This window comes from Aquila chrysaetos, chromosome 3 (assembly GCF_900496995.4).
Source record: "Aquila chrysaetos chrysaetos chromosome 3, bAquChr1.4, whole genome shotgun sequence".
Classification (NCBI taxonomy): domain Eukaryota; kingdom Metazoa; phylum Chordata; class Aves; order Accipitriformes; family Accipitridae; genus Aquila; species Aquila chrysaetos.
Genome location: NC_044006.1, coordinates 55,106,762 through 55,121,416, shown reverse-complemented (window position 1 = coordinate 55,121,416; position 14,655 = coordinate 55,106,762). Strand labels below are relative to the sequence as shown.

General features: G+C 36.4%; 1 protein-coding gene across 7 annotated transcripts in view; it reads right to left on the bottom strand.

Moving 5' to 3' along the window:
• The window catches only part of SLC25A40 (solute carrier family 25 member 40), a 28,006-nt gene that overhangs the window by 12,964 nt on the left and 387 nt on the right, over positions 1-14,655 (bottom strand). For 6 of the 7 annotated variants that reach the window (XM_041122278.1, XM_041122282.1, XM_030008283.1 and 3 more), the window contains exons 1-9: positions 14,544-14,597; positions 13,284-13,387; positions 11,175-11,234; positions 9,891-9,997; positions 7,808-7,875; positions 5,955-6,079; positions 4,507-4,680; positions 837-946; positions 434-515 (exon numbers count right to left, since the gene is read on the bottom strand). In XM_041122278.1, coding sequence (XP_040978212.1) covers positions 434-515; positions 837-946; positions 4,507-4,680; positions 5,955-6,079; positions 7,808-7,875; positions 9,891-9,997; positions 11,175-11,234; positions 13,284-13,387; positions 14,544-14,563 — 850 coding nt within the window. In that variant the 5' untranslated portion in view covers positions 14,564-14,597. Of the gene's footprint in view, positions 1-433; positions 516-836; positions 947-4,506; positions 4,681-5,954; positions 6,080-7,807; positions 7,876-9,890; positions 9,998-11,174; positions 11,235-13,283; positions 13,388-14,543; positions 14,598-14,655 lie in introns of those variants that run through there. The other variant, XM_030008284.1, reaches the window with a different exon arrangement.

Here is a 14,655-nt window from a genome sequence, read left to right as displayed (position 1 = left end):
ATGTTATTTTTATCAACGCAAAAGTCTATTTCAATAGATCACTGTTCACCTGAATGTTTTATAAGAAATTAATTTTTTGCCTATTTAACTTACTTAAATGTATACAAATTTGCAATTGGTCTACCTAAATTTAATAGCTCTGGATATTTTTGTTTCTATTTTATACCAACTTATTAACCTAAACGGTACTGAAATCACACCTCTTCCCTCCTCCATGCTATTAATGAAATATTGTATTTATCCTAGGAGATAAAAAATATCCTATAAGATGTTACAATTTGCAGAAGAAAAAAGGCCTTAGTGATAGAATTTTTAGATAAACTTCAGAAGAAAGACAAATATTTAAAATTCCTACCAAAAGTTTATATACTCAAACACTAAGTTTTATTTTTCCAAACATTATGGGTTCTTTTTCTCCTTACCAGCAACTTACTTTTTAAAGTCTCACTCTCCCAAAGTTCAGTCTGCCTATGTGTTTTCACTACATCAAATGGCAGAGTTATGACAGCTGCAATCTATTAGGAAAAGAAATCCATTTTAATGTTAGAGCACAAACAATTAAAATGTAATTAAAAATTTTAAATTAAAGTGCACTCAGTTTAAAACTAGATTTGATATTCCAAGCACCTGATATTATTAGAAGTCTTGTATTTCAGAACACTGTAATTTATTCAGATACACCCAATCAGCTTGAATGCCAGGCCATGTGTTTTAAAGTAGATGCATCCCAAAACATACACCATTTCTGACAGAATCATATAAAATCATACCTCTTTAAAATATTTTATTAGTGATAATAATAAAGAGTAGTACTGGAAACAAAAATACATACTTACAGAGCCAGATGCTGCTCCTGAAGTAAAAGCAATAAAAAATGTTGGTTCATGTGCACCAACTTCCTTGCACATCATCTTCTTGAAACGTTCATAATTATACCAGTACATTGCTATGGTTATAAAAAAAATAAACTCGCATTACAACACATTTGTACGTCAAATACAGAAATTCTTTTATCAAGTACAGACGTAAGAGTTCTACTGTGGCAACAGCAGCAAAAAGAAACAAGAGCTGAAAGCAAAATAAAAGTGTTCTCTGTGATGATCCATGGACAGACTGCCTTGTTCCCCTTTATCTCCATATTCCAAATTTCTTCATACGATACAAATTAGCCTGATCATTTTGTCATTCCCATAAAGTAACCCCTACCTTAATACAATCTAACCCAAGCACTACAAAACTCACATAACTGATTTTTTTAAAATTCAATTTAACATAAAGCAGAATGTAGGCTTTTAATTATTTGCTATGTTTTCAGGCATGAGCTTACTAATTCTACAAAAACGTGTTTCATACAAAATGAAAGGTTGCTCAGGACTGCCTCATACTCTTCTGGGGGACAGAGTGTAAAATTTAATCCTGAGAGAACCAAGAAATACAATTTTGCTCTCTGGAATTACTCAGGGGGGGAATGCCTCCATTAGGACTGTCAAAGGCAACTCTGACTAATAACTTCTAGGAATAACATCTGTTTCTGGTTTTATCTGCTGAACTAAACTGCACTCTTTCTGCATTCTAACTAAAACTCTTTAAACTGTATGCTACCGGGCTGAATTATACAGTGATTCCTTGTGGCAGTCGGTCAAATAAATTCTGCAAATGACAGCTGTGTATCCTGAAAGATAACTGTCCCTCATTCAGCACTGAGTTCTGGAGGTTGTGCCAGCAGAGAAATATCAAGGTATTTTCTTGCCATGAACACCACCAGCACACATGCCGGGCCTCCAACATTTTGCGAAAGTAAACATAGGCAGTATCTCAGAAGGCATTCTCAGGGTTTGAGGAAAACCTACTATTGAAATGTATGAAATCCTAATTTAATATAAATTATCTAAATCCAAAACTTCGCTTAAGCACCTGAAGGACTCCCTTCCCTGTATACCTTTTACATTTATATTCTCTGCAACACTGCTTAAAGAATGACTCAAGTGTTATTGTTAACCCAATTCTTGTGCTTATAAACATTCACACCTTAAATTTTATTCAGTCTACCTAGCCTCCCGAGGGAACATGCTTGAGGCACATCATTCACAGTTGGTCTAGTAACACAGTGGGATTCTAATCACCCTGTGCTGCTTGAGTCATGCTGTGCTGCTTGACTCTTTTCACAGAGGAGCTGCTTTCTCAGTACAAATTGTTACACTGACTTTAATTCCTCTTCAAAGAGCTAAGTTGAGCTAACTGCAGCAAAAGTGCAGACTGTGCTGTCAGAATACCAGAAACCACGATGCTGTTGGGGCATCATTCAAACAGAAGAGCTAAGATTGAAGGTATTAAGGGAGAACATCTTAACTGCATAGAGTATTTATAAGGAAAAAATAATCAGAAAACACATTTGGAAAAGGCATTAAGCAGCATTAAACACTCTTAGCTTTATATCATCAGAGTTTTGTGGCATTTAATTTTGGTTTGTTTTGTTGTTTTTTTTAAATACATTTTCCTTTACTCATGCACCTAATTGCCTGCTCAATTCTGGCTCTTCAACAATAGTCCTTAACCCATAAGGCAGGAGCTGCATGTTAACCTGTGCCTCTACCCTTCCAGCACCCCATGATGCCTACAAAGTACGGGGCACAGACAAGTGCCCGAGAGCTGTGAAGTGAATGCCAGAGCAGTGTGGAGACTGACTTAAAATCAATGAGGATGTTTTGGATCAGTGGAGGAACAGCAGGCATGGACACAAGAATCTGAAAAGGGCTGAGAAGAACACACAGACATCACCCTAGTGCCCTCTTCCTTGTGCACTCCATCACAGTCCTCTGATCTTCCTGCTCTGTTAAAAGCAGCAGACGGAAGGAAGATCACTAGCTCCTGCCACATGGCTACAGACAAAAATCAGTAAGAGAACAAGAGTTTCTACCTGAAGTTGGGCAACAGGAACTAGATGAAGAATTTTGGAGTTACCTTACAAAGCTTAGCAGAACAGCCTAAGAGAAAGATGCATTTGGCAGAGAAGAAAAATAAGTAAATTAAAAAATAAATACTGAACAGGAAGTACTTTGGCAAAAGGTTGAGATGAATTCTGACAGTTATCTTTAGCCTTAGAGAAAACATGTTTCCATAGGTTCAGAAGCCTTCCCTGTCACAGAAGGCTAAATTAAGTCCCATCAAGTAACAGGATCCTTAAGCAGGAAATACAGTCCAACCACAATCTTCAAACACCTACCAGTAGCAAAGTGAAAAAAACAGAGTATTATTCATTCTGAAAAGAAAACGGCTGAAATAATTTAGTTCTGTTAACTCACTTAACTGCTAAGTGCAATTTTTAACTAAATATCCTAATCCCCCCCATTTACCATGCATTGGTTTGGTTCACAGCCAATTTGAAATTTATTCCAGGTGCACATCTAAATGTGCTCAAATCCCATAAGTCCAAACCAATTATCGGTTCACTAGACTGTCTGGAACCACAAATTAAATTACATGTCAGATTATCTTAAGAATGAAGTGGGAGAACAAAGATAGCAGGTCAAATACTTCAAGGGTTCTCTGCCTCCAAAAATAGGTTTGAAGCATTTTTCTGGGCCAACACAAGGTGTTCAAAGGTGTTATTCCTGGTACTATCCAAAGGACAGAAACTGCTTCAAGGACAATTGATGCCTAATGATCCCCAAGTGCTCTGACAACAACAGGCCTCAAGGAGTCACGGGCTCTCACCACTGGCATTAACAAGTGGGAAAACTGTCCTTTAGCAGAGTCATCCAATTACCTCTGTAGCTCACAACGTAGCAAACGTGTGACAGAAAGGAAGAAAGCATGATCTCTTCTGTCCGTGTTATCTTAAAGAATAGTCCTAGGCCTAGATATGCTCTGTATCAGACTTTTGTAGATTTTCAGCTTTGGAGCTCTGCTAACAAGTGATGCTTTAGCTTCATGTTTTTTGGAGCAGTTACACAAACTCATTCATCTTGCTAACAAAAATTCCTGAAGACACTACTGTGTCACTCTCTCTTTGTACATGTTTTCAAAATTAAGCATCAGAACACTTAGATACAGCAAGTTTCTCTATAAGGAAATAGCCACTCTACCTATTACAGAGAAAATTTCCTACTGAAAGTCTTCAAAAACAGTCATTGCATAAGCTAAATTTTTGCCAAGCATAAGCTAATTTTTTGCCAAGAAAGGTTGGACCAGATGATCCTTGAGGTCCCTTCCAACCTAGTATTCTATGATTTTATGATTCTAAAGATGAGAAGAAACAGTCTAAGTATAGAGAAACGGAATGTAACAATGAGCCCTAGCTGGTATTCACAAACAAAATGGGGGAAAAAATAAAAATCAGGTCCTCAAAGAATTTATAAATAAAAACACTCAAAAGAGAGCAAGTAAATCTCAGTCATTCTTAAAGCTAACCATTAAAATTACCTAAAAAAACACAGAAAAAGTCTAACAATTATGCATAAACAGATCTTCTGACATAACACAAACTTGCATGAAAATAAACCCCACCTGAGAAAGGTACATCTCTCAGAACAGTAGAACTCCAGCCCCTCCACAGGGAAAACCATCCGTCTGTAGCCACTTTACTGCTAACGCATGTGTATAGTTGCTTGTAGGACAACTTGCGATACTGCATTCTAGTTCTGATCAGCTCCAGGGGGCTCACTACAGTAACTGAACCAACTGCAAATGCGAAAAATGTGGGCTTTTTTAAAAATCAACATTTACTAGTAGTATTTCCTGAACATTAAAGTCAGGTCTCACCTTGCTTTATATATTTGATTCCTTTCAGCTCTTCCATTTGCCTTGAAATAATTCCCAAAATAAGTTTCCTTTCCAGATAATACCATATCTATTCACAGTACCTAAACATTTGGACACACACGCTACCTACCTTTTTTCAATACTGACACGTTGTAATCCATGTAACATGTTAAGAATCCTCATTTTCAGATTTATTACTTAAATAGGCTGAAAATTTCAAGTACTTGTAAAGATTACTTTTCAATAATTACCATTTTTAAGTGTAACTTGAAGAAAGTGCACTTGGGGTTTGGGGATTTTTCTTGTTAAGGACAAAAATGATGGTTAGAGATTAAGCTTTTATTGATTTCTAAGCATCTTTGCCATTCTTATTTTAAACTATCAAGATTATTTAGCAGGCAATCTGTATCTGATAAAGTAACTCTCTTGCACCTCGTGGAAAGATTAGTGAGTCGCCACTCACTAACAAGCTCCCATCACACATGTAATAGACGATTTTACTTTCCTCCTGTTGCTGGGATAAGGTTTCTTTGACATGTGAATTTAAACCATGGAGCAGCCTAATAAGAACAATTTGCCACATTACCACAGAATAACAATTATTTTTCTACTAGTCTTCCAGTCCCCCTCATAGACGTCACAAGTAGAATATGGAACTACATTCTCAGAGTCTTCTAAGAAAGCCCAAAAATATATGACCTGAGCTACTTCTACAAAAATATATAAGGAAAAGAATAAACAAAAGTAAGAAAATATAAAAAGAAATTCAGTCCCTTTATATCATGCAGCAGTAAACCAAGTACAAGTCCAATTTTAATTTTCCTTGTAATTACCTGTGTAGCTTCCATTATAGAAAATAATGATTTTTATTATTGGAGTCACCACAGAACAGACTTAAATTAAACTGTCCTTGGTAGGTGTCTAGAACTATCAAATTGTGAATAAATTACACATGTAGTGAAAGTGTAACACCAAAAATAATTCACATTATTCCAGGTTAGAGGGTTATGTTGCCCAAGAAATACTGCATAATTACAGTATTCCTTCCTATGCCCAGCTCCACGTAATATTATCCCTCATTTAAAGCCACAGCAAATTTACTTTAAAACCAAAACAGAACAACAAAACAAAGCCAAGAAAACTGCATACAGGTATTTTATTTCACTTTTCTCTTTAAACAGATAACAACTTACATCTGCTTAAGGCACCTGCAAGAACTGGAATGTGTTCATCATCCTTTCCTAGTCTAGATTTCAGAGCTTCACTCAGTTGGTCATAGCAGGTAAAATAGATTACTGTGGTAGGAAGTGCCATTATTCTAAAATATAAGAGATGGAATCTAAATCAATACAAGGAAAGCAGGAACATAAAGTCAATGAACTTGTATGGATATTTTGCTTAAATAAGGAAAAGTTAGATCTCCAGCTGTGTGTTGTTATGGATGAAGAAAAAGCATTAATCCCATGGCTTTGATTCACTGTCTCTAGTTCAGAGTTTCAAATTCATAGATTTCTCAGTTTTCTAGTTTTTAATTTCATGAGGAAAAACTGTAAGTAAAATGATGGTGGATTATCTCAGTCAAAATGTACTTCATATCAGCTTCAGAACTATTTGGATAAAGGAATGGAATTGAAAGATGTGAATATGAAGCAAGCAAACAAAACATTATGGAAGCAGCTACTAACCTTAAATTTTTATTCATTTAACAATCGGCAAGTATTTTCTCTATCTTAATCAATACTTAACGATTCTCATTACTTGAAAGACAATGTGGAGTGAGTAAATATAAGTTTTTTCCATTCCAGCATAGTACAGACTATAACAGCTAGATCTGTAATCATTCAGTGTAGGGGTAAAGCACCCTATCTTACTATAAAACTGCAATTATATTTTTGTGTTATGTCTGTGCCAATATAGCACATACCATCATTACCAAAAAACAATGAAGACTGTCATGCTTGGAAAACCAACAATTCATAGTTTAGCTCTTTTAAATACTATGTACCTCTCTCCAGTCAAGAAGCTGGCTGTTCTCTGCAGGAGTAACATGTTGAAGAAAAAACTCTGTCATGGCTGAAATACAGACCTCTTAGTTCAGTTAGATCCTAAAGGTTTGTATTTTGAAATTGCCACATGACGCAGGTTAAATAACAAGGCCTGAGCTCCACCATGCTTTGCTTTTTTGTGTCTATATACTGAACACTGTGTGCAAATCAAAAGTGTACCAGTGCTTTCTCACTGGGCTCTTTGACTTGGAACAAGAGAACTAACTGTAACACAACACTTCAGTCTTACAAGATACAACTTTAATATACATGTTAGATTTGACCACTTCCTCGGATTGCTTATGGAGGGGGACATAATTATAGAGGTCTTAATTACTATCCATGCTAGGTTAATATGAATAACAAGATAAAACAGATTGGTGCTGTTAAGCTTAAAGAGAAGACGAGGAGGGGATTTGTTAACAGTGTTTGAATATGTAAATTGCTCTTGTGGAGAGAAAAGGAATGATCTGTTTTCCATGACAAAGTTGTATAGGATAAAAACCAATAAAGTTCTTTGGAATAAAGAAGATTCTAGTTAGATGTTTAAAAAAAAATTACGTCAGGGTAATGAGGTGCAACACTACAGTGTCTGTGGAAACAGCTGTGTTGCTTATTGCAAGTCATTAGTAACAAGCTAGGATAGGAAATATAAATCAAAGACTAGCATTCTCTAACGATCACTTTTCACCCTATGATTCAATGATACTATCAAGGGGATGGTTACAGTAAGGATACCATCTCTAAAAGGCAGAATGAAGTCTGATATTCCTGTTTAACTACTGAGAATATATTAAGGAAGTTACAAGGAGGAATCTCAAGATCTGGCAGAAATTATACTGTCTTTAGATGTTTCTGATAAAACTGATTACATCACTATCTGTAACTTCAGAATTTACCAATATTTTTAAAATCACTTACAAATAAACATACTCATTTGTCTAAATAATGGAGTTAAATTTTTAATAATATGTTACCAAAAACCCCTCCATTCAGCTTACAGTGTTGGGGGAAGTCCACTCCACAGTGATTTTATTCCCTCTATTTGAATAATTTTCACAAATGCATCCTAAAAATATAACCAGGCAAAGAGCAATAATTAGCTACAAAGCTTTTGTACTCAATAATATATTTTAGCTGGCAGAACACAAAATTAATGTATTAAAAAACTATGTTTCTAAAATGGCTTATCATTCTACGATCCCAATTTTGTAGTTGCTAACACTAGCTATCACATTTAATCACACAAATAGTTCTACTGAGCTGAACAGAAATATTTGTGTGTTTGAAATTAAGAATTTCCTTCCATCTTTAAAGGACCAAAGTAGTAAGTTTTTATCAGTAACTGACAGCCTGTAAGTTATTTTCAGAACTAATACAACACAGCAGCAACTTGTGGAAACTTCCCCAAAATAATCCACTAAAATATTTTTTTTAATACGTAACAGGAGTTCTTGGCATGAAATAGCAATTAACTGTCAATGATTCTTCAATACTTGCTTTCTCTGACAACAAGTTGACAACATATGTGCAATGTATATACACTATACTATATTCTTGGAAGCTTACAATTAATACCACAGCTGTCCCATATATTCCCAGACCACTGACAGCAGAGGAACACTAAACCTTGAAGATCATTCAACTGAAATCACCATCAAAAAGACAAACTTCCTAATATCAGGATACCTAATTTTCTTAAACATTTGGGGGAAGAGGTTGAGATTTGATGGATTGGAATATGCTTAAGACCAGACATTATCACAGGGCCTCAAAAGATACAGAGCCTGACAGACCACAAAAAGGACTCACAGGAAGAAAAAGGCAAATAGCTTTAGAGGAGACAGCTTTGATGGACAGATCCACTTAAGTAAAAAGTTGCATGGGGAAAACAAAGACATGATTTATTAAAACAAGCCTGACTTGAAAAAATGGAGCTTTGAGAGGGAGTCAAGAAGCCCTAAAAGGTCCTAAGATGATTTGACAAAAAAGACACTTAAGAGGGGAAAAAAAAGACAGAAAATGCTATACTAGTATTCTATGTTTTCTCCAAATATATTCTGTACTAGTTAGTTTATAAGTTTATACTAGCTTCAACAAATTTACAGTACAGGAAGGTATGGAAAAAAGATTGGAGAAAGGACGTAACTAAATCCAATGACTGCGCGGCATATTTATATACCTTACTAACTATATGGGCAAATACAGCAAAACAACTGTACAGTCCTGCCACTGGAAACCTACAATGTCCACTACAATTTTCTTTACCACACAATTGTCAGCACTGTTTTTTTAAAAAACACGAAAGGAGATCCAATGATATCATAGTCATTCTTCTTTACGAATCACCCTGTCATAGCAAAAATGGGCCTAAAATCATGTCAGTTGGAAAACTAAGCGACTTTCTAAAAATTATATGGTAAAGTTAATTGAAAAATTCAAACTTGTGAAGTTATTAATTTTTTTAAAAAGATAACACTGTAAAACTGATCAAGAAACCTTTTGCATGAACATTTCATTCTTCTCAGAAATTTAATTCTGAAAAATCCTTGATCACGTGTAATTTAATGGCAGAGTCAAACAAAAATCTTGATTAATGAAGCAGCATCACAGTGTCCAACAGCAAGTCTGCTTCCAGTGTCTGGGTAAAATGCTAGTCCTACAAGTTTCAATGGATCCAGAACTTGACACATTAACTTAACTTTGAAATGCTATCTGCATTGTTAGTTTTCAGCTCAGGAGCATACTGGGAAGATCTGTTGATAGAAGAGCTGTAAGTAGGTACAGAAAATGAGTACCTGCAATCAGCAACTATTGACAATATAGCTCAAGTGGGGAAAATAAAATCATACAGCCAGTATCCTATGAGGAGAGCTGTGCAGCTGCCTCCTTGTTCATCTTAAGGAATGAATATGTTTTCTTGTAGAAAGTATCATTAATCACTATATAAATTACACAGTGTAACCACATGAACAACCTCTCAAATTATAACAGATTCTACTGGAACTTGAAAAAAACATTTACAGCATGCTACTTAAAAATGTTTTCAATGTACAGTTTTATATAAATGTAAAATGTTCTTACCAACATCCCTTTGAAATGCCCACTTTTTTTATACCAGGCTTTGCTGTCACCATTCTCACAAACACATATATGATCCATAAGGCCATTGGAGTATACAAAACACTTTCCTAATAAAATGGTGTACAAGAATATAGTTAATGCTTGTAAGATTGTTCTTACTCGGCAGCAATTTCAAATTGGATATAATGGCAACACAGATTTATCTCTGGTTAGACACAGAGGGGCAAAATAATCTTGGAAAGTCAACGATGACATTAGGTAAAAGGAAAGGGGGAACAAATGTACTCCTCAGAGTGCCAGACTAAATGAAACTGCCCTCACAGGCTCCAGGAGATGTGTTTATGTTATACCACCATTTGCTGAAGGCTAAAACCAACACAAGACCTGAATAGCAATATTGTATGTAACTATGTGAACATCTTTCAGACTTTTAAATCTTTTATTAAGTAGCCTCAGCATCCACATTACAAGTGGAAGCATTATATCTTAGGTTAGACTGTATTTATACTAGATCATCCTCTCTACTTGTTTTTGATTTCTTCTACATCATGTACCTTGAACCTGTTTGATAAAATATTATTGCCATTATGAAAACATACTTCAAGCTTCACATTTTCAGATTTCTGAAGGGTTTAGAATTTACTAAAAAACCAGGATAGAAGGCACAACTATTTTTCCTGATTTACAGCAAGTGTGACTGGAAATATTCATCTCCACATATAACATGGAACACCAGTCATCTCCTTTCCTTTTAAATCCGATTTATTAATTACAACTAAATAGTAGGAATCATTGACATATCTTTGAGTACACAATGTCTTCATCTATTTAGAACCCTAGTGGCAAGTGACTTAGGTAAGACTTACTACTCTTTTTCAAAAGTCTCTGGATTCTGGAGGAGCTGAACTTTGATATAGAGTCCTGATCATATAAGCCCTCTGATGAAATATTTAGTTATTAAGAGCTTTTTTTTTTTAAACTCAACTTGGTAATAGTTGTACCTTCTGCCACAATGAAAATACTAAGACAGACAGAAAAAAGTCTGTTTAAAATGGTATTTACAGGATTTTTTTTCCACTGTGTCTGTTCACTGGCAAATTCTTTCTTTAGCAATTTCAGTATATATTGCTGTGTTGCCCCCCCCCCCCCGCCGCTTACGCTTAAGAAACAAACACAACTATTGCGAAACAAATAAAAACATCCTGTAGCTCAGCATTATGATTACTATCAGCTAAATACAACAGCAAGAAGTGAATTGTGCCCTCCATTACACTACACATTTACCTTTGGAGAATGGATTGCTTTGGGCTTGCAGTCGAGTTTTGATAACATCAAGAGGAGTTACTAAAATGAAACAGAAGTCATTCAGAAACACCCTGCATGCCCTGAAAATGTACAAGTATACAGATGCCTTATCATGAACTTCTACGGCTTTTTTTTTTTTTTTTTCCCAGAGGGGAAAAAAAAGAGGCCTGTTTTACAATGTTATCAGACAGAGGCAAAAAGGAGAACTACAAATCCTGTATGGTTTGCAAGTGACGATATGTATCTTTTCTAATTTACTAACAGTTGCACCGACAACAAATATTAGAGATACACAAAGCTCATCCAAAACCCATTGTGTCATCTTGTCTGAAAGTGCTAAAACTTGTGCTATTATCCCTGCTGCTAACCTTTTGTAAGTGGCATACCACAAGGCATGTAAGATCAGATTTTGGCCTCAAGCACGTAAAATATTACAGCATTTTTTCATGTGTTTATTCTTTTTCAATAAACTGACCATAATAGCGACGTTCAAAAGAAAAACGTTAAACTCATGACATACTTTCCTTCTTTGCTGTGTGTAGAGTTGTTGACTTTAGAGTTGTTGAAAATTAAATGAAGGTTTAGTGAACATTTCATCGTTTCTGCTCCAGCCCTCACAACTATTACAGGCCTAGACATGCTGAACACTACAGTGGCTGGTCAGCTGGACCAGCCTCTACTGATTATATTGACTGAGGGCTTGATTCAGTTGCCTACATAACAGCAGCTAGTGCTACCCGAGTCTCTAAGGTACCCAAAATACCTATGCAGTTGACAGAAATGACTGCAGCAGCTAGAGGCTAAGTCAAATACTCTAGCATGTGTCTCACTGAACACGTTCCTGTGCACAGGCAACTGACTCACACCTTAGCTCTCTGTTGATGCCTCTCAGTTGGCTAACAGGAGGTTGAATACTTGGCTCACATTTCCGTATCTAAATATAGGGATCTAAATGTGACTCCTGCAGCTCAGTTCAGTTGCTTAAAATTTGGCATCTAGTAGTATTTTACCCACTCACACATACTCTGCCTCATCCCCCAGCTGCCACTTCAGAAAGGAGCCGGTCTCCTATACCTCTTGAGCTCTTGAATACCAACACCTTATGCTGTACTAGAATCTTATGTACACACAGTTGGAATCCATCCTGGAAATGCCACAGGTCTGATGTAGCTTTGCTTGCTACTTTACCTAACATCACAGGACACATGGTATAAGGACAGACTAAGAAGACTATGAATTTGACAGGGTCCTGGTAAGATCCTATTTTGTAAAAATTTGGAAATTTTGGGGGGGAAAAATCATGCTGAGAAAATTGCACATTTCCCCGCAGCATAACCACTGTTAAAAGTCAGAACAAAAGGCTAGCTTAAGCCAAAAAGTAACTGAAATACAAAGTATAGGCTAATGAGCTTGAAGAGCTCCAAGGGATACGAAGTACTGAACCTAACCAATCGATGCCTCCTTGGGTACAGGTGGGGAAGGAGGTCCTGGGCAAGACAACTGAATATGAAGCATATGAATTTCACAGATTATCCAGAGGTTTAAAGGCCTAACAAAAAGCTATCCTTAAAAGCAATGTTTAGGGATGACCCTCCTCCCCCAATAAAAGGCTTTACCAGTGTAAGACATCACAGCAGAGTAAATTAATGTTACTACTGAAGTGGTAACATGAAGGGGACATCTCACAGGGGCCACATTTGCAGGATTTATGTCTTGTACTGTAAAGTAGTCTTTTATTTAAAATCTACTTTTAAGCAGCAGGAAGTATGGAAATTAATTTTTATTATTAGTTTTGTTTCTTGAAGAAAGCAATCAATTAATTACTACATCAAGAGGAAAAAATGAGAAGTCAATAAAAATTATTCGTATTTCAGAAATGGTTAAAGATTATCAGGGATGGGAAAGATTTCAGTTAACCACATTTGTTAAAATACAAAAAATTATGAGACAACTATTCAAAACCATCCTTGTTGAACATATTAGTGGCAACTGATAAACCATATATATGTAGACATCATGCTGAGTCAAACTGAAGAGTAATCACTTTGTAAAGATTCTCTCTGTGGCAAGCTTGATAATTTGCCTTACCAAATAATGATGTAATTATAGCTCCACAACAAGAAGCTATTGCTTTCTGAATAATGGTTGATTTTTCTAAGTTGCTATCACTCATTTTGGCCATGGCTTTATCCCTGGAGAAGAAAAACCCATTAAGGAACAGAAAAATATATTGCAAGACTATGCTCAAAACCTGCAGAAAAATCAAAGGAAAAAATATTTTAAATTTTCACTAATACATTATGTATAAGCAGCAATAATGTAAATACTAGTTTTCTACTTGTATACAAGCATCTCTGTAATTTTTTGAAATCAGACTATTTGCGCCACGTTTTATAAATACGTTTTCTAAATGACAATAAATCTTCCAAATCCTTCCTACATAAATTACATTGTTTATATTTTTTGTAAACCACATTAAACATTTACTATGTATTACCTCTTGCTCCAACAAAGGGTTTAGGAGCATGTAAATAATCTGTACAAAGACAAATTCCCAGCCTGTGGTCCATAAACTGTATCACATCGGAATAATCCATCTAGCCCTCCTCTTGCTTCCATCACTCTGGTGAGAAAATCCAGAGAGGTCTCCTGGTTGATCCAACAGTCTCGGCCTACTAGCGATGATTATGTACCCTGGCAAGCTCCTCATCTAATAAACAGTGACTAACTAGTATTAATGCTACCATTAAGTATTAATTCCGCGAACAAATCCTGCTGTATGGCTGCACAGGCAAGGTTACAATACCTTAGGAACGTACTCACAGTGTGTAAAAATAAGCTTATATACTCCCAGCATCTGCAACTAGCCAGGACAGGAGAAAATAATAAAACCAAAAACATTCCAGAACATAAAATCCCCAAATAAAGGTGTATCTTTCAAAGTGCACGTTGTGCATAAGTCCATTCATAACTTTATTAGTTTACATTGATATAAGCTTTTTATTTGCTCTACGGGAACATTATGTTTTGCTATTTTCAGTATGTTTCATATATAAGAAAGAATAAGCTGCATAAAACAAGATTCGCCTCTCAGATGCTAACAACTACTAATGGGGGGAGTTGCCTTTTTTAATGTATTTTTTAACTTATAACAAAACTACCTTCCAGAATAGCATATATGACCCCTTTATAAGCAGCGACCGGGTTGCAATCGCCGGAGGCAAAGCTCTCCGCAATAAAAACGTGGAGCATTCCCAGCCAGGCCCCCCCGCCGCTTGCCAGTGCCCACCAGCCCCAGCCCAGCCGCAGACTGCGGAGCCATGCCCCGAGCTGGGCCACCGACCTGACCTGCCCTTGAGCCAGGGCATGCCCCGGGGAGCGGTGGGGGAGCCTCCGCGGCGGGAGGCGCTGGACCCCGGTAATTCCCCGGCCTGCCAGCACCGCGCCTGCGCCGGCGGGA